This window comes from Penicillium nucicola (assembly GCF_028828085.1).
Source record: "Penicillium nucicola strain IBT 29836 chromosome Unknown utg000003l, whole genome shotgun sequence".
Lineage (NCBI taxonomy): Eukaryota > Fungi > Ascomycota > Eurotiomycetes > Eurotiales > Aspergillaceae > Penicillium > Penicillium nucicola.
Genome location: NW_026643127.1, coordinates 3,444,733 through 3,466,594, shown reverse-complemented (window position 1 = coordinate 3,466,594; position 21,862 = coordinate 3,444,733). Strand labels below are relative to the sequence as shown.

The window sequence follows — 21,862 nt, the reverse complement described above, 5'->3', positions numbered from 1 at the left end:
TCACCTTGTTCCTCAGGCAGAAAGGTCTCGTCCGTTTTGACCATCGCTTTCAACTTTTTCCGCCTTCCCCGTCGTAATTTGAACGTTTGGGGCCAGTGCAAATTTTTTAATACCACTTGATATTCTTGGCATCGGAGATGAATCTAATCCAAAGAATATATTACGAGTGTGCTAATGCTGTTGGGTGTGCCAAGATCTTTAGACCCTGTAAAAATGCCCTAGCTTAGCGTACTTGATCCGTACTCGATCCTGTGTCCGAAACTAGTGCTACCAATCCGGTGAAAACTTTTCTTAGCTCAGTGATTAGCTCAAGTTTCGCCCCAGTCAGTGTTCGAAAACCTTCGAAATTTTATCAGCCATCGGTTAGGGGAAAGATCCTTTCGAAAATATTCATCTCAAGGCCCTAAGGGTGGATTCCACAATCTACGCTAAGGCGAGTGGGGTAATTATATGGAAGAATTCAATTCTTGGGTCGTAAATACAAGTGCAATAGACAAGCTCGTTGAAAAGGCCCCTGGAAATAGTCTCTAGGCAGGTTTGGGGATGTCGCTAGATTATGAAAGTCATTGCGATTTAAATTTGCAATAATCTAAGCGAATGACTATCAAATGACAAACAATATTTGATTTTTTTTTCTATTCCAATTGCAAACCGCACCCCGTCGACAAAAAAGTTGAAAATTCGCCATACAATCTTGCATGGGCATTGTGTGATTTCAAACCGGAAACAGTGTCCATTGGGCCTTCAGCCCAAGCCAGATAATCTTTGAGCGTCGTTTGATACTCCTCAAGCTTTGCAGCATCTGTTCCTTTATAATTTCCGGCCATCTTGACGTAGTCAAGATCTGTGAACATGATGTCTCGAGTTACGGCGGCAGTCGTATCTTGGCCGAGGACTCGTTTCGTAGATTCCAGTTTGATATCAGGGTATTGTGCCTTGAAGGCTACGGCTTTGAATCCTTTCAAATTCTTAGCATAAACATTTTGAATCATGTCAGTCAGCCGCTCTGCCTGGGCGTAGCGTAGAGCGGTCCATGCTTTCTCTACCAGAGGACTGGATGGCTTCACGCCTCGAGCGCCCTGGACCTGAAGAGTGGCTACTGCAATCATCTCGCGCATGTTGTTTTTCGCCCCGGAGATAACTTTGTCGAGAACCAGGGTGTGAAAGTCATATTTCCAGTTTTTGACCATGTCTTGCGCCGTTTCGTAAAGTTCAGGCGAGCGGCTGTCGCCAAGTGCAGTGGGCGTGAGAGCTTTGGCGCCCTTCTTGGTCAAGGTGGACTTCACAAATGTCCCGAATGTGCAGTCTTTGCCCTGGCATGCGGGTGATATGATTTCGTCCCAATCGACGCCGGAAGCCACTGCTGAAGCTTTGGCCGCCTCGTCAATTTGATAGGCATAGTAGAGGAACAGCATCTCATAGGGATTAGCGAGCTTGCCGCACTGGACTGTTTGTATTGAGGCGAAAAGGCCCATGAGAACAACTGATAAACGCATTTTATCTGATTTGTTCACAGAACAATGTCGAAAGAGACCAACAGCATCAACAGTAAATTGAACCAGAAGAGATGAATCAGTAGGGAGAAATGAAAAATGAGGTCTCTTATATTTTAATTTTTATACTAATGCGTCCTGGGTTTCCTGCGTATTTCACTTTTTGGCAAAATACAAATTAATCGGAAAAAAACATTGATCGGAATGCCAAGATTACATGCATACTTCTAAAGCTTCAATTGTGCGTAACAGTGGCTCAGAAACACCGGACTGTCAATAGTACCTGTAGAGATTTTTTTGTACATGATGTTCCCGCTTTTCCCGTTACAAGGAGAGGATTAGAGCGAGTTTAGCACACTCAGATGTCTTAGATGAGACAATTAGGGTAATTTCAGTACCAAAACGAAGGTATTACCACCTCTTGCGGACTGTGACAATTGGATAGAAGACTGCAAAATTTCCCGAATGCAATCCTTTCAGTAATATAATTATTCTATTTTTTTTTCTTTGAAATTGATCATCGCCACTGTCCGATCAATTCCTATCCCAATTCCTGTACAGAGTATGCTTGAGAGCCCCTTTCTTTCTAATTTTCTGCCTGACCTTGCATAGAAGTGAAAACAACAAGAGAGAGACATTATGCGCCTCTTCATTGCTTCTTTTCTAGCATTGCTGGCCAGCACAGCTGCTAATGTTGTCGATGACCGCTGTCATGACTCGACGTCTCACGGTACCATCGCCTTTTTCAGCAGTGCGCCGATGACTTTCAGCTACAACATCACTGATACCACGGCCTGTGCTTCGAAATGCCAGATCCTGAGCGGGTGTAGAGCTTGGTTGTTTAACAAGGGTGGTCGTTGCGAGCTGTTTCGTGACTCAGCTGTGACTACTACATCGAACCCGAATTTTATCTACGGAGGCTGTGGAATTGATATCCAGTCATTTGTTCCTGCCGTACCATCACCGACTCTCTCCCATCATCTACATTCCGCGGACACAAATTCCCCTTCTGCTAGTCCGGTGAGTGGCCTATTTCTCTTATATTGAACCCAAGAATTGCTGTGATGAAAGACAAGCAAGTTTGGCCAAGTGACGTCAATGTCTTGGAGGTACAACTGCTAACAACTTCCTACATGATAGAGCACCGTCAATGGTCATCTGAAAAGACACCTGAAACGCAGCCATAGGCGCGCTTATTGACACTATGATCACTTCGAAGAGATTATAATAAGTGAAGAAATAAGAGGACTAAGTGAGGTGGCCCTAAAATAGTCCATCAAAATGATTGTTATCCTTTAGTGATAGTCTTCACTTGCTTTCAATTAATCTCGTGGTCAAAATTTTACTACTGATCTGTATAGATTAGTCTGACTATACACATAAATTAGGAACAATCCATAACCCCATTGTACCTGAACCCTTGCCTTTTTTCCCTGTTAGATCTTAACCCTAAACTCTTATTTAAACGACGGTATATACGGGTACTAGGATTTCGATTAATTGTATAATAATTTAGAATTAGGTGGTGTAGTGGTGAAACCACGTGACATATATTATTAGTGCCTCAGGCACTACTTTCTCGAGGAAGTAAGTGATATAGGCAATCTACGACTGTAGAGAAGAGCAGATAGATACAACAATGCCACTTATTTTCTGATTCACGATTTATGATCATTCTACTCCTTAATATAGTATCTAGTTATCCCTAGTAGGCGTCATTTGTCTAGAGCTCTCTAACCTAACCTATTGTTAGGTTTTTGTCGCCATTTGTCGACCCGTCTATTTTGACCAGACTGCTCTCGCGCCGTTCCCATTTCAGTATATAGATAACCGTGTAAAAATAATTTTCTAAGAACAGATTATTTAAATACTAGGACGGCTGTGTTACTTACATACATTATTGTAAGGTACCCGAAACTCTTACTTATTATATACCCCCTCCCAGGCTTAACTTAATGCTACCCGGAGGAATTGTTATGTTAGTATTGGAAACCGATATTTGAATAGAGGAAAATACCATAAAATAAGCGAAGGTGGATTTAGCCTATATGCGGTAGGCCTATAGTAGTAGCGTACCTACGGATAGAGAAGCCTATATAGTGCTGATGCTCCTGATCTTCATTTTTCAGCCATCTCTCCAGGCAGTCTATGTACTGTATAAAGTAGATGTACTCCGTCTTATCCGGCTCAGAATCTGTCATTGTCATTACCCTCCTACGCTAGGAGACAGATTCCTCCACGTCCCACAGTATGGACGACCAAATCTGCCCCTATGTTACAATTACTGGGGCCAACCGGTCGTGAGTTTTCCCGACGTTGGATTCCTTTCGATCAAAAATCCCAAAAATGAGCGTTTTGCGAATTAACCATCGCCAGGCTAGATACCCCTTGTCTGCAGCTGGATATCCACAACGCTCCACGCATCCTCTGCACCATCCGGCGACTTCCGACTCAAAGGGACTCTGATAGAAGATCGTGTCTATTCAAGTGGAGCCCCGTTGGGGATGGGTTCGTGCCTGGTGGATTTATCCTGCTCTGCCACGTCCGATCTGCTGATGAGAGGATCACGCTGCAGAGGGTCGAGATCGCACCAGATCCTGTATACAACCCGGCCCTGGTCCAATCCAGTTCGGTCCAGATTTCCCCATGGACTTCGGGACTCTGGGAGTTGAAGACCGGAGGTTCGGTGTCCTTTCGGACTAGCTTGCCTGATCATTGGGAACGGCAGCTCCGGCCGGGAACGACATATGAACTGCTTTGGCCGGGGGGAACGATTGGGCTGTGGGAATGGGGTACGATAAAGCAGCATCTCGAGGAGGAGCTGAGGCCTTGTTTAGAGTCTGGAAGGGATCTCGTCGTATTACCAGGAGGAGCGCGGACTCTCCTCTCGGTGGACAGTGTGCCCTCTTTTCCGGCGCCCAAGGTGTCTCCAGAGCCTGTTGGAGGCGGAGATTGTGTGTATGTTCTCTCACTTTCTGGCATGTTTCACTTGTGGTGAGATCTAACCAGAGGGGGCTGTAGGCCTGGAGCCCCAATTCTCAGCGTGGAACTGCAATGTCCTCCCACGATCGATCGTCAGGGTCCATTCCAGATCACTGGAAAGGTCCACTACCACCGCCCCATCTCATCGGAGGCCAAGGCCATCATATTTCATACCTGGATTTTGAAAGACGATTTTTGCCTCTATCGGCGCAAAGGCACCGATCTTGAATTTATCGACACCGAGTCGCCCATAGACGGATACGCTATCTACGATGATCCGGACGTGCTCATCAACGTCACCGCGCACAAAGATTTTACTTCCCTCCGACCGGGGGGATTGTGGACATTTTCGCGGCATGTCCAGGGACAGAGCTGGACGAGTATTCCCCGCGATGCGCACGTAGGCGAGACCTTCTGCGTGCGGTACAATGGTGGGACTGTCGACTGGTGGGCTTGGGGCGGGAAGGAGGACCATGCCAACACCAGGGTGACGCTACCCTGTCATCTAAATGGACGGGTGGTTGACCCGGCCGATAATGAGGGAAGACCGCGGCTGGTCGTTCCGGCGTCGAATCTCGCCGAATTCACCTTAGCTGATTCGAAATGAGAAGTTTCCATCTTGGTCATCCCCGCCGGACAACGAACTTTGGTTCATGTTCTTGTAGTTCCTGCTAGACAGTAAACAATGCGGCAGTCCTAGTCGCGCGCAGCCCCCAAGAGAGGCTCCCTCTCGGCATCATTCATCTTCACCCCTCCGTATTTCCGCGCAAGACAGAACAGCGAGATCTGCACTATAGCAAACACCGCATTATCGACCGCGGCCCATCCGACCAGCTCGTACCAGCTAAACAATCCCCCGTGCGCAATGATATCCCCAAGCGACAGGTCTAGGAACTTCACCCGCATCGTCCACGAGATCGCCACCACGGCAAACACGACACCCTGGGTCAGGAGCCCCTCGATACTGACGGCTTGCAGATCCCCGATGGGCGGGGCACGAATAGCCCGCGCTTGGTAGAAAAACGCGCCGATCGCCACAATCGTGACAATCGGGTTCAGGAACAGCAGGTGCCCGCCGCTGTAGAGGGCTTCGGCCCAATTGCGGTCAGAGCTGCCGCGGGGACCAAAGATGTCGTGGTCGAGAGCGTCAATGAAAAGAGGCACGATCGAGATGAGGGTAAAGAAGATGTACACCGTCAGCGCCCCCAGTTTGTGACCTATGCCATTATAAGAGGGAAGCCAAAGGCACAGGATGAAGCTGGACATGTCAGAAATTTTATCGATGCGATTCTAATACGGACGCCTGAGAGACTCACAGGAGGAGTTGTAAAAGCCAAACCAGGGTGAGCTGGGCTAGGTTCAGCCAGTCGCCGGTCGTCAGCGGAGTTTCGACGAAGAAATCCGATCCGCCCGTGTTGTTCACCATGAAGAAGAACCCGATGGTGAATTGTTCGGTCGCGCTGATGAGGCTGAACAGAAGATAGCCGAGCGACATGCCCTCGCAGTTCCCGCGCACCCAGAGGCGATGCAGTTGGGGCAGGTAGGAGGCCCCGCTGAACAGGATGAGGATTCTGATATCGGAGTCAGTCTCTTGTCTGAGATAGAGAGGGTCGTTAGGACGCACACTCGCAGCCAGTCTGGGATGATAAGAGCCATCTTCTGTCAAGTTGGTCGGTCTGCTGGGGGTTGGGAGGAGGAGGAGTAGGAAGAGAAGGATGAAAGGCAGCGGCGGTCCATTCATACCAGACTTATTAAACCCCAGTACGTACTTCAGGTACCTCTATACCTTAGGTATGCTCCCTCCTATGGCGATGCTGCTATGTTCTATAAACCATCTGTCTGTGAATACGCTCCTCTCTACGCCATCGAAAATTTCATAAGGACTAATGGTAACATTCCAGCTTCTACCCATGGACTTCTCACCTATATCACCTACACTCACCCTAGTGGCTGCTTAGGTGCTAAAGGCGCATTGATTATTGACCGTGCAGAATCTAGGGGCTTAAGTACGGCTGAGCGGACGGGAAACCCTGTTCTCCACACCCTGTGGTTGTATGTACTTGCTTTACTATTAAAGGAGAATATATAGAGTAACAATGGGGTCAAAAGTACGCTCTCGCCGGGTAAGAATCACCGAAACCGCGCGACTACACCGTTGAAAAAGGGAAGGGGCAAGTGGTAGTTTGGCCTTTTGTAGAACCAGGTAGATGTTCTAACTAAGGAGCCAGTAGGGCAGGTAGCATAGAAGTTTAGTTTAGTGGTGCAAGTAGCCTCCCAACCTTGGTAGGACGAATCAAAGGAAGCGCCACCCGGCTGGGAACGCTGTTTTGATTCCAGTAGGCAGCCCCATGTCGAAGCCAAGCCGCATACGTGCCAGATTTGATATCGGACCCTAGATTGTCCCGCCACAGCGAGCCGAGAGTAACCTTGTTGACACGCAGAATGAAGCCATGGGCAAGTTTGAATCCAAAGCTGCGAGACAAACATGCCTCGACGATCTCACGAGCCTGTTTTTGCTTGTCTGATTCGGTTTCCCCCTCCAGCGGCATGTTGAGAGACAACAAATCGAATGCCTCCTGCCCGTTCCAGGCAGTCAATTCGTTGATCAGCTGTGACCCTTCCATGAAATCGATTGCATAGAAATGGGCTACACAATAGGCTGGACCATCCCAGCCCTCTTCGGTGTCGACCAGTCCCATCACTGCGGTGGCCACCTGACCTTGAATAATATAGTCGGTCAACAGGCGACTGGTCTCGACGGGGCCAATGAAACTTCCATCATTTTCGGTGATAGTAAACTCCCCACCCATCAGAGGAACACCTTGAAGCAACGGGCTTGCGTACATCCCGTCTGTGCTTGTCTTACCGCCATCTGTGCCCCAAAGAGCAAGAAGCAGACGATGACAGCGGTGGAAGAGTGCATTGTTTGGCAATGCAGCGAGGAAATAATTACAAAGGCTGTAATGGTTCTGATCACTAGGGGTATAAGATAGAACCTCGTAAGGGGAGTCAGGATTTGCGATTGTTTCATTCCACAGTGTATCCAGATCACCAAATTGCATCATACCCACATCCGCGTAGACGCCTCCATACCGCAGGAGCAGGGGCCAGCGAACAAGATCTGAAGTATGCTGCAGCGCGTAAGGGCCAGCGATGGTCTCCTCTGTGAAAGCGCGTGGGAAAATGGCCGGGTCGGCCACATCCAAGAACTCGGCGATATTGCTTTTTGACTGCGGTTGCCGATCTATCACCCGTACCGTCCATCCTTGTTTTGTGAATCGGCGGTACCATGCGCGCACTGTGCGCTGCGTGTACGGGTGCATGTTTGCGTATCCTGAATGCCAGAAAAACCATATGTTTTTGACTCCATTAACTGGCTGGGGATGAAGTAGATCAAAGTCGATGCTGGCGTCCGGACGTAGATCTAGAAGATCAGGGGGGATGATGTGCATCCCAGATGGGAGAAGATTTTCCATAGTAGAGATAGAGGTCGAAGTAGAGATAATTGAGGTTCTGTGAGATGCAAGCATGTCGTAATTTGAATCTCACAAAATACGGCATAATGTTGTCTTTTGTAGAGCAGATTCGCCCATCACGATACTGATGACCGGATGTGAGCCATGGTGAGTCAAATCATGATCGGCCCGACCCGCCGGCTTGTATCCACAACGCATGATAACGACTCCGCAGGGAAAGCGAGAGCAAATTGATATTTTGGCATTATGCATTGAAGACGTTGCAGAATGATACACGAAATGCATTACATTTTTTTGTTATGTATGGAGTTAAGGTGGCATCGCAACATGGAGATGTGACTCCACCAAATCGAACAAAGTGCCCTCAAATCCAGATTCCCGCGAAGACCGGACCAGCCTCACGAATTCCTGAAGCCGAGAAGCACTTGTACTTTGAACTGTGAACGAGGCCAATCGTTCCAAGAGATCTTCTCCGGGACCTTTGATCTCAAACATGGCCATCGTCAACGGAAACACTACCGGTAAAGCGGTAGTCTCCTTAACCGACGATTTAGCAAAGAATGCCAACTCGGCAAAAATATTATTTGCCAGCTTTTGCGCTCCTGCATCTTCGACACCGAGAGGATGCCGCAAACGGTGAATGAGCAAGAGAGCCGCCAAGCGATAAACATTCGCCTGTGTCACCATTGCAAGAACGGCATGCTGGCCGTAATTCTCGAAAATATGAGCGGGTGTTTTAGGCCGCCAATATTGAACTATCTCCTCAATTTTATCCAGTCGATCATAGATAGCAGGATGTGATTCGGAACCAGCCTCAAACACATTCCTCTTCATCGTGTGGCTGCATTCGCAGATGTCATAGAGGTGAGGCAGAAGAGTCGCACACAGGCCGGCATATCGGTCGACAATGACGCGCTGTTGAGGATGGAGCCGTATAATAGGGATTTCACGATGAACAAGGCATTCCACCGTGTCAATCAGAATGGGTGTCATGGTTACTGTGTCCATGATAGGAAATTGTAATAGCCGCGGGACCCATTTTTTCGTGGACATGAGCGCGCTCCGGACAATTGAATGGGCAGTATTGGAATATGGTGCGGTAAGCACGTTGAACAAATACATGGTCTGGCCCAGAAAAAGCGCACAAGCCGCATCATAATCGTGGGAGATCTTTACACTTCGCAATCGTTGCAAGCCCATTGCTGCTTTGAACATATCGGGCTCGCTGCGACGCATGACAAGTGATTTCTGGTAGCTGGTCATCAGGCCCAGAAATGCCAAGTAGCCATCTGTCAGAGTGGGGGCCGAAAGACATAAGATGGCGTAGACGGTCTTTTGAGACTCGGGAATGAAGCTGGCGCCCAGCATAAAAGGTAAATGTATGACGGAGAATTGTTCCACATCTAGCACGGTGCGCAACGCGTCTGATGTGGTTTGGAGATTGAGGGTTGAGGCGAGCAATTTTTCCGGTGCTATCACCACAGGCCCTGTACATTCGGGTGTCCATGATGATTCCGTCCGATCTCTTGGTGAGGTCGAAGCTGACGACGCCGGTCGTCGACTCGACACGGTGTATGAGGCCTGGTTGTTGGTTGCCACGAGCTCGACGCTGGAGACGGCGACCTGCGTGTCACTCACCGGAGTCTTTGGAGAGAGGCGACGGCTCACGCGCTTGTTGCGACGCAAAATAGAGCATGGTAACTTCAGGCGAATGCATCTGGTGCAGGCCGGGTTATCAGTCGCAATGGCGCATTTCTCCTTACTCGAGCGGCAGCGGTCGCAGGCCTTCACCACCATGGTCTCGGGCGCTAACCGTTCAACAAAGTGTAATCCCAAGTCGATCGACAGTTGTAGATCTGGAGAAGAAGAGATGAAGAAGGAATGGTTGATTTTCCCCGCTTTCCCCAGAGTTGACCGAGGAACGATCGACGCCTGGACTTTCCATTCTGGGCGTCGCTTCTAGGGGTTGACGTCGATGGCTTTGGCGATGTTGAGTTGTTTCATACATTCTATGCATTCTATCCATTTCATGCTTTGTTGTACTGGTATACGATGTTCTATTATGTTCAACTGGCTGGTATATCCATTCCATAACCTAAAAACCCCCATCTACATCACATCTCATTCCCGCGGGTATACGGTGTTGCCCTGGCGTCGGATCTCGTCCATAATATCCATCATATAGAGAGTCTCCGCCCATGGCATGACTCGGCTCTCTTTGCGCCCTTCAAGAATGTCCAGAGCGGTGTTTTCCGCTTCGTAAACAAAGCCCCGGCCCACGGTTGCAAACTCATACTTCTTCCCGTGACAAGCCTCCCTCGGGAAAAAGGCACGATCCGGATTGCCCTCTTGCTTAGACCATACAGTGAAAGATTCCGGGGCAGAAGGCGTTCTACCCTCGATCTCAACATATCCATGGGTGCCATGCACAACCGCAAAGACTTCACCCGGGGCACCAAGGGCTTTGGTCGTCGAAGTAACAATACCCTGCCGTCCCGTTGAATTATACTGCAAGATGGTACTGGTGGTAACTTCAATGCCTTCTTCATGAGTCTGAGCAGCCAAGATTCGTGGCAGTTCCGATTGACCAGGGGTACTCCCCAGAGCCATCCTCGCCCAGGTCAGCGAATAGACACCAATATCCAACAAAGACCCCGCACCGAGGGCGAGATCACGATATCGGGAGGTGCTAGGAAGCGAGGCAATGTCCACACCCGAGGCAAAGTCCGAAAATACGCGGAAGACATTTCCAATGATCTTTTCTTCGTGGAGCAGTCGCTGAAGCTCCGTGAAAATTGGTCGATGACGGAGCCACATGGCTTCGGCGACATAGACATTCTTTTCGCGGGCGGCTGCAAAGATCTCTCTCGACTCCTTCGCATTCAATGTGAATGATTTCTCACACAAAACGTTCTTGCCCGCGGAAATGGCTTGCAGACAATCCCGGAAATGAAATCCGTGGGGGGTTCCAATGTAGACAATGTCCACAGTGGGATCATTGTAAACTTCCTCGTATGTACTATATACCCGTGGAATTTGTCCTTGACAGTGTGTTTTCACAAATTCCTGTCCTCTTTCGGCGTTGGATGTGCCGATGGCTTGGACGACGTGTTCCACTTTAGCATCTTCTCTTGAGAGAAGGAGGTCCTCAACGAACCACGAGGCAATCAAGCCGGTCGCTTGATAAATCTGTTAGTTTCCAAGCTATAATTATTGCGACTAACCCAAAAGAGAATATATTTGGCTCTGGTGTCGACTAGATGGAGACTTACTGATGATACCCCAGCGGACTGTGGGAAGGTTAGACATTCTGGCTAAACTTGGTCTGTTCGCTTAACAAGTGGCGAGTACAGATTGTCTGACAATGTGCGACTGAAGATTTTTAAGTGTTGATCAAGTCCCAATACCCAGAAAGAGACGGGTATAGATCAATTATAAATGGGACATACTCCGGAAACAAGGTCCCGAAGCCTCTTAGTCCGCTCGAAAGGAAGGCTGATTTACACCACAACGCTAGGTGACGGTAAAATGAGCGCTGAAAACGGCTCCCTTCGACGCCATTTTAAGCGTTCTTTTTACCAGAATCTATTAAGACTGGATTCAATCCATGCGCAGCCAAGCGGCTAGTGGCCTCCCGGGGGGGGGGTTCATTTTTAGTAAGCCCGGCCCCAGAACGTTCGGTCCTTGCGGCCCTCTTCACTGCGGGACCCTAATCTTTTGGCTGCAAAAGATTTGATGGCTATTTAGGCTTCAATATATACAGTGTGTCTAGTCTAGGGAATCTCAGTTGGTGATGGTAGTCTCCGTCGCCGTGATCCTAGGCATGGTCATCTTCTAGATCTTGCTCTCAAACTCGCTCAGCACTGCCGCGTCAATGGCATTAGCCACAAACTCTCTCACGACAAAATCGGTAGTTACATACCCGAAACCCCTCGGGAACAAGAATCAGCGTCCTAGAATTACTCTGCTGTATATCGCAGTACATATTCAGGTGGAGAAGAGTCGAAGTGGATATCAAAATTATTCGTGAATAGATTTAGAAACAGGTATCTCGACCCAGTTCATTAAGGTTACTGACATGAGAACAGTTGGTATGAAACTTATTTGATTGAGTCCACATCAACAAAAAATCTAGTACAAAGTCGTAAATGCTGCCGTGAAATTCCTTCCTTCTCGAGTCGTACCTCATAACAACCATAGCATGCGTATATCCCGGAACCGTCCATATATACACCATACACCAGGGGAATCTCCCCTCGCATATCCCAGTCATTTCCTCGTGTAAATTTTGAGCCATGAGCCTCGCTAGAAGATGTATCTCCTCTTGATCAGATCCGACGCCATTTCAGCAACAGCGTAGAGGGTGCTTGTCAAGTGGCCACAAATTTGGAATGGTAAAACGGAAGCATCAATGACACGGACGTTCCTGGTCCCGTAGACTTTGAGCTCAGAATTGACCACTCCTCCTTTGTCTCTTGGAAGCATGCTAGCTGTGCCGACAGGGTGGAAGTTTGATCGATCTGAAGAAGTGTTAGTTTATTGTCTACTCGATGAGCCTGTCTGTCATGGAATGAATGGATGCTTACAAGTTGACTTGGCCCAGTCACGCCATGTAGGGTCGGATGCATTCGAAGGAACACGCTCTAATCCTGGAGAGAACTCATCGGCGACAAGATCACTGAGGGGGTCGGTTTCAAAGGCCTTGCGAATGAACTTGGCGACATTGGCTTGGACATCCAGATCCTGCTCAAACATGAAATAGTTTGGGTTGATGGCAGGTGGCTGAGAGCTGTCTGCAGACTGAATATGGACACTCCCTCTGGAGAAAGGAAGGAGCGGCCAGTATTCAGCCGAGAATCTGTGTCCAATGGGAAGAAAAACTATCTCTGCGTATGGAACTCGTGATTTGAAGATCAGGTCGTACTGAAGTTGGAATGCTTCCAAGACATTCTCTTCTTGAACCGCACCATTTGACGAGTTAGCGACAGCCTTTGCGTAGTCTTCAAGGCTGTCCTTGATCGATGAGGCGAGTCCAGAAACACGACCTCCGTATATTTGTTCAGCTGAAGGGAGCGCAGAGAAGGTTGGTCCACCAATCCAAAATTCCCTGCCGGCGTATGAAAGACCATTGTTTGTTTGATCTTGCAGGTTCTCGCCAACTGTGGAGATGTTGACCTTGATAGGAATGTCATATTTTGTGAGGATATCCGGATTTCCGATGCCTGACAACTCCAGCAATGCCGAGGATTTCAAAGAGCCAGCGGAGAGGATGACCTCCTTGGAAGCATATATCGTTTCATCGCCATGGGGACCCGTAACGACTACTCCAGTCGCAACAGCCAGGCCATCCGAGTCCTCACCCCAGATTATTTTGTTTGCTCGGGTATTGGTAATAATCTTGAGGTTGGAGCGGTTTTCAAACGGCCAGAAATAAGCTCGAGCTGCATCTTCCCGGATGTTGGCCTCACTGTCGACGGTATTGGGATGAGATGTGACTCCCACCATATTGCCCCCATTGATGTCGCGGTTGTAAGGAACACCCAGCTGTGATAATGTTTCATCGAGTACGGGTAGCACGCTCCCGTTGGTCATCATCCTGGGCCAACCAACTTTCAATGGGCCTTTCTCCCCATGATAACTGATGTAATAGTCGGCGCCAGCAGCGACTTGGTCTGGAGTCGGCACCTGGAAACCTTCTGATTTCTTGTAGTATGGGAAAAGAGAATTCCAATTCCAACCCTTATTTCCAACCTTTTCCCATAAATCGATTTGTACTGTTTCGGCTCGGGTATACGACATTCCTGGACAACCATGTATACATCAGTATGAATTGATGATGCTATTCCCCGGAAGAGGACCATCACGTACCGTTAATAACACTTGTTCCACCAATCGCTTTCCCAGCCCGCATAATTTGCTTCTTGCCGCCGGCGTATGTCTGGTTCTCGGTCACATAGGCCCAGTCGATATTCGTTCCGAAGCTCCTACCGTAACCAGACACGTCAGTAACATTAGCATTATTCAGGACGGAATCACCAGCTTCGATAACCGCCACCGTGTAGCCTGTCATCTCAGATAATCTGTTCGCAACAACCAGTCCACTTGTGCCGCCGCCAACAATAACAAAATCGTATCGTGTCGGTGATCCATCTTGATTTCTCGCTTTCGCTGCACCTAGTAAAAGAGACACCAGAGCAAGGGTGGGAATATGCATTTTGATGAAGATCAAGAGTGGAGAAAAGAAGAATTGATCAACGCCTTGCAAAAGAGGGATCTGTTGTCAACAAATATCAACGTGGAAACCAACATACCAGACCGGAGTCAATTATTCAGCTGCCGTCATGTTGTTTGGAATGCGGGCCTCATGCCTGGGAAACCTCCGTAAAATCTGACATCTTTAGCGATACGATACGATTGCTGAAGGATGTTGGATTCCAAACACATGAGTGGGATAAATCACATTCGAATCCAAAAAAATGCTATTGTCTACGCGACCGCCTCGATTGACTTAAAATATCTGACAGAAGCTTCCACCTTGCACGTTCCTTTTTCCGAGGTTCCCCTTGCTGCGGATCTTCCTAGCTTCGTGGTGTACTGCTTCGCTTGTTCGGATGCTGTTAGTGAACACACACCATATCGACCGACAAGCTCTTGTTCGTGCCAAAGCACCCCCCTGCCCCCCGCCTCCAACCTTAAAAAGTGAACAGATCCTATAGTGATCTGTACTCAAACGCTCGCTTCCCAGATTGCCAGAATCTCATTAGCGACCAACTTTGGCTCGGTAGCCATCACTGCGTGTCCACTGTTGGTGGACTGAACAAACCGGCTGTTCTCCGACAAGCGCATCTGCTGCCTCTGCAAATCCCGATCGAAAACGTCAAACCGATTGGTAAGGAAGTCCACCATTTGATCCAAATCCTCTTGACTGCCACTGCCACTTTCTTTGGCTGCCACCAGCAGGCGATCAAAGTCGCGACGTGACTCCCCCCGAATCACGGTGACAGGGCGTGTTCCCAGCGGGCATGCATCAAACTGGCCCTTTTCTCCTAAAGCAGCAGAGCTCTCAAGCAAGAACGCTCCTTCTTGCTGAGACGCACGCGCCGTCAATGGGAGTCCTGCGTCCGTTCCGATCCGACCCATCTCCTCCGGCGTGAGGGCATTCTCTTGCAGAAGCCCAATGATGTCAAAATAGTTTCGCTCACCACATAGTGCTTGGATGGAAGGAAACGGGATTTGAAGCTTCGGGTGTGTATTTTCCTGATTGGCATCGACCAAGACCATTCCAGCTATCGCATCTGAGCCCGCGGCAGCTAAGAACTCACGCATGATGATACCTCCATAGGAGTGGGCGACCAGGATGTATGGGGCGTTAACCTCCGCAGCTTTGAGGGTGTTGAGAAGTTCGACGGCCATGTTTGCTGCACTGCGCGGTGTTTGAGACTCTGGGCTTTGTCCATGTCCGGCACGATCATAGGCGTAGCTTCGGATGCGAGGATCTAGCATGCGTTGCACTGCTGCCCAGCAAGAGCCACTGACTCCAAGTCCAGGCTCGAAGACGACGACTGGCTGTTTGGACTGTCTTGGTGCCCCTCTGGTGACTACGAACAACCCCGCTCCATCGGGTCTTTCGACAATGCCCTCTCGTGCCTCGCACTGCTCCCAATTGCGATTTTCAGCCATGATCACGATACAGATGGTGCTTTGGTCGGCTTTGAATATGTGTGAGGGAATAATGAGCCAGTTCTGGCTCAGTAGGGTGGTGAGAAGAGCCAATGTGTTAACGCCTTGGGATAAACCAAAGTGGCCCCCAGTTAGTCCTTGGAGTCTGTGCCATCCCTGCTCTTGGTGTAGCTCAAGCTGGCGCACTGTTCGTCTCACTGGATATAAACGACATGCTCAAGCATATTCACGGAGCCTCACATCTTGACCTTTAGCATTTCCGATTCACAAGAAAGAGTCGATCTCGCCACTGGAGATACTCTCTCTACGGATCTGGAATTTGAGATCTAGTGTATGGCTTTGAAATCCCCCGAGGTTGAGGTTTCAAATAAATAAATCCCATCCACGCAGCTACTGGTTGCAAGGGATAACACCTCCCCCTTGGGATCGCTGTGTTCGGTCAAAATAGCCGTGTCTATCAGCCACTTGAAACTTGCATTCCTCTGTGTTTGTGTGTCCTTGAGGACGCTGGTTCAAAAGCACATGAGTGTGGGGCATCTACCAATCAAATCTGCCAGAAATTGGAAAGTTGAAAAAAAAAAAGAAACCAAAAAAATTCCGGTGGGCCGGAGTCGAACCGGCGACATTCAGATTACAATGGTCAATTACAGTCTGACGCCATAAACCAACTAGACGACCGCCGGATGGTTGTTGTGAGGGCTCACATTTTAGCATTCATAACCATGATTGAACGAATATGCTAGACTTTTTTCCAATGTACGTTCCAAGATTTCCAGTGTATTAAGTGGTCATTCTCGGCGTCCTAAGGCATGGGAATAATTGTTTTAAACATTCCCTTTGCTCTAATGAAAAGGAGTTGTACGTAGATAAAAAAGAGTGTACTCACTTACCAGTGGCTAATAACGTTGGTCGAAATATATACATCCAGGCCAAGCACAACTTTGAATTCATGAAAATCAAGTGTAAGCCAAAGCCTCTACGTATGCCTATTTAGATCAAGCATGTGTTCAAAAATTGCAAATCGCGAACCTGATTATGTACAATCAGACATCCTTTCTACAGTCATTGGTATTCCAACTCGTGGTTCTCGTTTTTTTCCAGGAGAAATGCTCGTTCTCGGATTAGACGCCACCTGCATGCGCGATGAATTGACTAAAGACGGTCATCAGATATAAGTTTCTTTATTTACCGTGCCTGTTACTAGACAAGACTTTACCCGTCAACTCTAGACCTGGGCCAGGACCCTGAGACATACACTAAACACCATGATGGAAACAGAATGATATGACACAACCAACAGCCAGTAGGAGACAGATTTGAACACCGAGAAAAAAAAAGCCTAGGGAATCAACCACGCCTAAAATACAGAGCCTCGCATTTTAAAGTCGATAAAGAAGAGATCCGAAGCCAAGGCCATCGAAACCCCCCGAGTTTGGGCCATAGTTTCCACCACCACCCTCAACACCACTCGTAGAATTTGCATTCACCATATCGCGATAGGCATCAATCCACGAAGAGTTGAGTCCTTTCAACTGTCCATAATGAGCCGAGAGGAGCTCAAATCCAGGGCGAATGTCTCCACGCGAATTGTTCGAGATAACAGTCTGATTTCCCTGGTAGCTCTGGTACAGTGTGTAGGGAACATCGGACCCGACATTGTATTTGGCGGTATATTCGGCACTGGGAAATTTAGTTAGAAAAAGGCATGATAGGACAGGTAGAGGTATACCCACGAATTCAGAATCTCGTTCTCATATTCAGCAAAAAGATCGATGCCCTGGTTATACGTCTGTTGGGCGACCACACCCAGAAGAACCATATCCAGTGTAGCATGACCCTGGTCCCGACCAGCTTCCTGACCCTGAACCAGAGCTTTGCCGGTGTCCGCCTCGGTGTAATTGGCGATAGAAAACACAGGTAGAGCACCATTGGAAGGCCCGGTGCGCACATAATCTACAGCATAGTCGAACATTGTTTGATTATCAGTGAAGATCCCAATGGCGACCAGGGATGCCAAGTTGCACAGGTCCCAGTTGGCATAGTAGTGATAATAATCCTGCCCATTGTGCTCTTCCAAGAACCGAGTATTCATCGAGGCAAATACATTGGTCAACATGGTCCCTGTCAGGGTTTTGTTGTCGCTCGACCAGCCGGAATAATCACGCATCAGCTCAGCTGCATTGGCCATTTGATATCCGTATAGCCCCGAAGCCAAAAACTTATCACTGGTACCTTCAATATCTGTTAGTGATGCGGCCCATGAGCTGAGAATGTTCACTGCAGCATCTGCATAGCTCGCATCATTGGATACTAGCCAGCGAATCGCAAGTTGGTATGCGGCTGCGGTATCCCGATAGAGAGACGGATAATTCTCAGAGTCGACACCATTGTACCCGCGGTAGACAGTCTCTTTTGGTGTTGGGAGGTAGGATGATTGTGCATAGGAGCTAGAAGTCAAAAGGGTCCATGTTGTATTCCAAGGCTCATCCCCCTTAACGACATGGCTCCGAATACGCTCGAAATCCTCGGTAGTATGCAGCGCACCTGGGTGAACAAAGGCCGCAGCCACAGCAGTGGATAGAGAAAGTGTCAAAAAAATAGGACGCATATTGAATAACGGTGAATTAAAATAGCGGACCTGTCAAATGCACAAAGCGAGATAAGATGATTACTCTAGGAATCGCCTGCATTGATTTCTTGTCCTGTGTCTACAGTACCTCTACTGTATGCAGGTGCCATAAACTGTGAGACAACGGTGTATGGAGTAAGTTCTCGAATCTGCAATTGATCGACGCGTTTAATTACACTGGAGTAGTCTACGGGGCTGTCGCGGTTTCATGTTGATGGGTCGGTTAAGATCGCTCTTATGCTTACTGTAGAGGAGAAGACCGAGCTCGAACCCGAAGACTTGATTTCCGAAACACCGTATAACGGACCTCTATACGAGAACCGAGGGAGGAGGAATTGTCGGAGCGGAAGGGTTGTCGGAGCATTCACCACGGGCTGAGTTCAACGCTTTGCCTATCTGAATAAGCGCCCGCGGGGATCAGCAAGAATAATGCTGAATCCAGGATCGAATTTAGTTGAGACTGGGAGAGGCAATGAATTCTATCGTGCCACTCCCTTCCCCTGGCGGGAGATAGGCCGGAGTTCGCCCGAGTGGCTTTGCTTATGGTAAGAGATCAACCACATGGACCCTGTAAGTTCCCTGCTTGAGGTATTCAACACGGCAGGCTTTGTAGATTTTTGAACCGAGACGAAGAAATTTTCCGAGGAGCATCATCTAACTTACTGTACACCCGTTGAGAAATGAGGCCTGAAACGCCAGGCATCAAATCAAGAAAATCTTTCCGTATGAAGTAAAGGAAGCCATTGAACTTATCAGATGAACTAGGATTGTCTACAAGTACTATGCGGATAATCTCCGTCAAAGGATCCTGTTTCACACGTGGGAACATCCGGCTTCGAGAGATCCGTGTCTGAAGTCTGCTACTTGAAAGTAACGACTCATTGAAGTTACGCGCCATTTCAACATGCCTCGCGCGAGTTAATTAACTCACCGATTGGCAATAAAGCTATCTGCTGTGGCTTTTTGTCAGGAGAGAAGTTCTCTTGCTGTCTTGTTACGGGTTCGAAGTATTGACAAGCCGTGGACAAACGTACATTCGTGTTTTGCGGGTCACAAGTTTATGATTCTAAGTGATTTCGAGTTAGATACTCTACCGTATAGTTTTCTAGAATCAATGTGGACGTATGACGCGGCAGAATACTAAACCGTTAAGGAGGCAGGGGCTTGCGTGACGCGTTCATGCGGGGTGAATAGTGCTATTAGCTAGGGTCGAAACGTGGCGCTAGACTATGTGGTCATTTCAGTCTATGATCAGGACTGTGCTAAAAGACTTGAAGGAAAAATATATGCCGGGGTCTTTTTCTTTATGCACGCCAAAATGACAGGGCTCTTGGTCTTTTCATACCTACCCTTGATCCCTGTGATCCACCTCAGATTTTTAAATGGGCAACCAAACGTAAACAAAAAAAAAAACAGGAATAGTACTAGAATAGAGTGAAAGCAATGTAAAAAAAAAGACACTCGAATTGAGGTTATGATGTAGAGATTCTTCAAAATTTCATGCCACTGTGTGCACAACATACCCCTGCAGTAGGTCCGGCCAAGTGAGGAGTTCACGGAAGTAAATAGTTCAGCGAATTAGAAGCGCCCGCATATGTTGAAGCATTGTGGCACTGCTTGGCCACAAGACAAGAAACATTGATTGTTTGACCCCCAGCGGAGACATTCCTCCTATTGGTTCTTCCTGGTTGATTTATTCACCAAGATCCTCCGAACAGGCTAAAATATGACGCCCCTGAAGCTTGGAATTGTCCTAAGCTCATACTATATTATTAACAGCCAATAAAAACACATACAGAGAGGAGATGGGACCGGCAATTGGAGGATAAAACAGATGCAGCTGCTTATTCTCAAACACGTCGTGTTATTAGCTGGGGAATAGTCTAGACCGGTGACTAGTCATAAAGGATCTGCTATAAAGTCACCGAAATCCACATACCAGGACAGACATCCAAGAACTAAAGATCGCAATACTTTCTGGAAAAGTATCCAATTACCACAATGTCCCGAATTCTTGGTTCCCTGGCGCTGGCTACGCTGGCAGTGTCTGCGATCGCATCCCCAGTCGCTGAGCCCGCTATTACTGAGGCCCCCAGTCTGGCTAAGAGAGCCACCAGCTGCACCTTCTCTGGATCCAGTGGTGCTGCAAGTGCAAGCAAGTCTCAGAAGTCATGCTCAACCATTGTCCTGTCGGCTGTTGCTGTGCCTTCCGGAACAACTCTCGATCTCAGTGATCTCGAGGATGATACCACTGTAAGACTGACTATCTACACATGTTTACTTTGTACTTGATTTTAATTCGCATATAATAGGTCATCTTTGAGGGTGAGACCACCTGGGGATACGAAGAGTGGGATGGCCCTCTCCTCCAGATCGAGGGCACTGGAATCACCATCAAGGGTGCCAGTGGTGCTAAGCTCAACCCAGACGGAGCCCGCTGGTGGGATGGCGAGGGATCTAACGGTGGTGTCACTAAGCCCAAGTTCTTCTATGCCCACGACCTCACCTCGTCCACCATCACCGATCTCTACATCGAGAACACCCCTGTTCAGGCTGTCAGCATCAACGGATGTGATGGATTGACCATCACTGATATGACCATCAACAACGAGGCTGGTGACTCGGCTGGTGGTCACAACACTGATGGCTTCGATATTGGAAGTAGCAGCGATGTTATCATCACTGGTGCTACCGTCTACAACCAGGACGACTGCGTTGCCATCAACTCTGGTACCGTACGTACCCAAAGAAACTCTAGAAAATGGTGGTTAGTACTGGAGCTAACATTCTCTCTAGGGAATCACTTTCGAGAACGGTATTTGCTCCGGCGGCCACGGTCTTTCCATCGGATCTGTTGGTGGAAGATCTGACAACACCGTCGAGACTATTACCTTCTCGGGTTCCACTGTCAAGAGCTCCGTTAATGGTAAAGAAAATCAATCAAAATGAAAGTCAGAGCCAGGACTAACGCTTCAAATCAGGTATTCGCATCAAGGCTTCGGAAGGTGATACCGGCACAATCAAGGGCGTGACCTACAAGGACATCACCCTGGAGTCAATCTCTGAGTAAGTTGTGCAGGCTGTCATGATTATATTCCCAGAAGCTAATGAATACCTTGTAGCTACGGAATCCTCATCGAGCAGAACTACGATGGCGGTGACCTCGACGGTGGCACTCCCTCCACTGGAATCCCCATCACTGATCTCACCATTGAGAACATCACCGGAACTGACGCTGTTGACTCTGATGGATACAACATTGTCATCGCCTGCGGTGATGGATCTTGCTCTGACTGGACCTGGTCCGATGTTGCTGTTACCGGTGGCAAGACCTACAGCTGCGAGAACGTTCCCAGTGGTGCTAGCTGCTCTTAATTTTAGGACCTTGAGTACTTTTCTTGATTCCAGTTAAGACGATGACATCGTGTTCTGGATTGTGGCGACTTGAAGTTCGAGTAACTGAGAGTCAATCCAGTTTGGATTAAATTCTCAGAATAGTACGTTGTATATCATAGGTCACTTTTAGTTGAGATTCCATAGGGAATATTAATCATTTTGAATTTTATCAGGTCTGTATCATGCTAGTTCTTTAAAAATAAATT

At 48.2% G+C, this 21,862-nt stretch overlaps 11 protein-coding genes across 11 annotated transcripts; 3 read left to right on the top strand and 8 right to left on the bottom strand.

The window, feature by feature from the left end:
- Positions 1–635: 635 nt before the first annotated feature.
- Positions 636–1,496, bottom strand: N7511_004869 (uncharacterized protein; the record flags this gene model as incomplete). Its single annotated transcript, XM_057127294.1, has 1 exon — positions 636–1,496. One exon carries the CDS (start codon positions 1,494–1,496, stop codon positions 636–638), a length of 861 nt encoding a protein of 286 aa, XP_056986184.1.
- Positions 1,497–2,132: 636 nt separating this feature from the next.
- Positions 2,133–2,693, top strand: N7511_004868 (uncharacterized protein; the record flags this gene model as incomplete). The annotated part of the gene is made up of 2 exons (XM_057127293.1): positions 2,133–2,513; positions 2,634–2,693. The coding sequence occupies 2 exons, from the start codon at positions 2,133–2,135 to the stop codon at positions 2,691–2,693; spliced, it is 441 nt and encodes a 146-aa protein (XP_056986183.1).
- Positions 2,694–3,743: 1,050 nt separating this feature from the next.
- On the top strand, positions 3,744–5,082 carry N7511_004867 (uncharacterized protein; the record flags this gene model as incomplete). Its single annotated transcript, XM_057127292.1, has 3 exons — positions 3,744–3,793; positions 3,870–4,451; positions 4,515–5,082. 3 exons carry the CDS (start codon positions 3,744–3,746, stop codon positions 5,080–5,082), a joined length of 1,200 nt encoding a protein of 399 aa, XP_056986182.1.
- An 89-nt stretch (positions 5,083–5,171) lies between these two features.
- N7511_004866 (uncharacterized protein) lies at positions 5,172–6,131 on the bottom strand (the record flags this gene model as incomplete). Its single annotated transcript, XM_057127291.1, has 3 exons — positions 5,172–5,733; positions 5,792–6,046; positions 6,100–6,131. The coding sequence occupies 3 exons, from the start codon at positions 6,129–6,131 to the stop codon at positions 5,172–5,174; spliced, it is 849 nt and encodes a 282-aa protein (XP_056986181.1).
- A 593-nt stretch (positions 6,132–6,724) lies between these two features.
- N7511_004865 (glycosyltransferase) lies at positions 6,725–7,951 on the bottom strand (the record flags this gene model as incomplete). Its single annotated transcript, XM_057127290.1, has 1 exon — positions 6,725–7,951. One exon carries the CDS (start codon positions 7,949–7,951, stop codon positions 6,725–6,727), a length of 1,227 nt encoding a protein of 408 aa, XP_056986180.1.
- Positions 7,952–8,260: 309 nt separating this feature from the next.
- On the bottom strand, positions 8,261–9,748 carry N7511_004864 (Zn(II)2Cys6 transcription factor domain-containing protein; the record flags this gene model as incomplete). Its single annotated transcript, XM_057127289.1, has 1 exon — positions 8,261–9,748. One exon carries the CDS (start codon positions 9,746–9,748, stop codon positions 8,261–8,263), a length of 1,488 nt encoding a protein of 495 aa, XP_056986179.1.
- A 324-nt stretch (positions 9,749–10,072) lies between these two features.
- Positions 10,073–11,260, bottom strand: N7511_004863 (Gfo/Idh/MocA family protein; the record flags this gene model as incomplete). Its single annotated transcript, XM_057127288.1, has 2 exons — positions 10,073–11,130; positions 11,224–11,260. 2 exons carry the CDS (start codon positions 11,258–11,260, stop codon positions 10,073–10,075), a joined length of 1,095 nt encoding a protein of 364 aa, XP_056986178.1.
- Positions 11,261–12,256: 996 nt separating this feature from the next.
- On the bottom strand, positions 12,257–14,165 carry N7511_004862 (GMC family oxidoreductase; the record flags this gene model as incomplete). The annotated part of the gene is made up of 3 exons (XM_057127287.1): positions 12,257–12,471; positions 12,538–13,752; positions 13,820–14,165. 3 exons carry the CDS (start codon positions 14,163–14,165, stop codon positions 12,257–12,259), a joined length of 1,776 nt encoding a protein of 591 aa, XP_056986177.1.
- A 512-nt stretch (positions 14,166–14,677) lies between these two features.
- N7511_004861 (alpha/beta fold hydrolase) lies at positions 14,678–15,631 on the bottom strand (the record flags this gene model as incomplete). The annotated part of the gene is made up of 1 exon (XM_057127286.1): positions 14,678–15,631. One exon carries the CDS (start codon positions 15,629–15,631, stop codon positions 14,678–14,680), a length of 954 nt encoding a protein of 317 aa, XP_056986176.1.
- Positions 15,632–17,010: 1,379 nt separating this feature from the next.
- N7511_004860 (uncharacterized protein) lies at positions 17,011–18,239 on the bottom strand (the record flags this gene model as incomplete). Its single annotated transcript, XM_057127285.1, has 2 exons — positions 17,011–17,311; positions 17,365–18,239. The coding sequence occupies 2 exons, from the start codon at positions 18,237–18,239 to the stop codon at positions 17,011–17,013; spliced, it is 1,176 nt and encodes a 391-aa protein (XP_056986175.1).
- Positions 18,240–20,261: 2,022 nt separating this feature from the next.
- N7511_004859 (glycoside hydrolase family 28 protein) lies at positions 20,262–21,635 on the top strand (the record flags this gene model as incomplete). Its single annotated transcript, XM_057127284.1, has 5 exons — positions 20,262–20,513; positions 20,573–20,995; positions 21,057–21,186; positions 21,242–21,326; positions 21,383–21,635. 5 exons carry the CDS (start codon positions 20,262–20,264, stop codon positions 21,633–21,635), a joined length of 1,143 nt encoding a protein of 380 aa, XP_056986174.1.
- Positions 21,636–21,862: the final 227 nt, after the last annotated feature.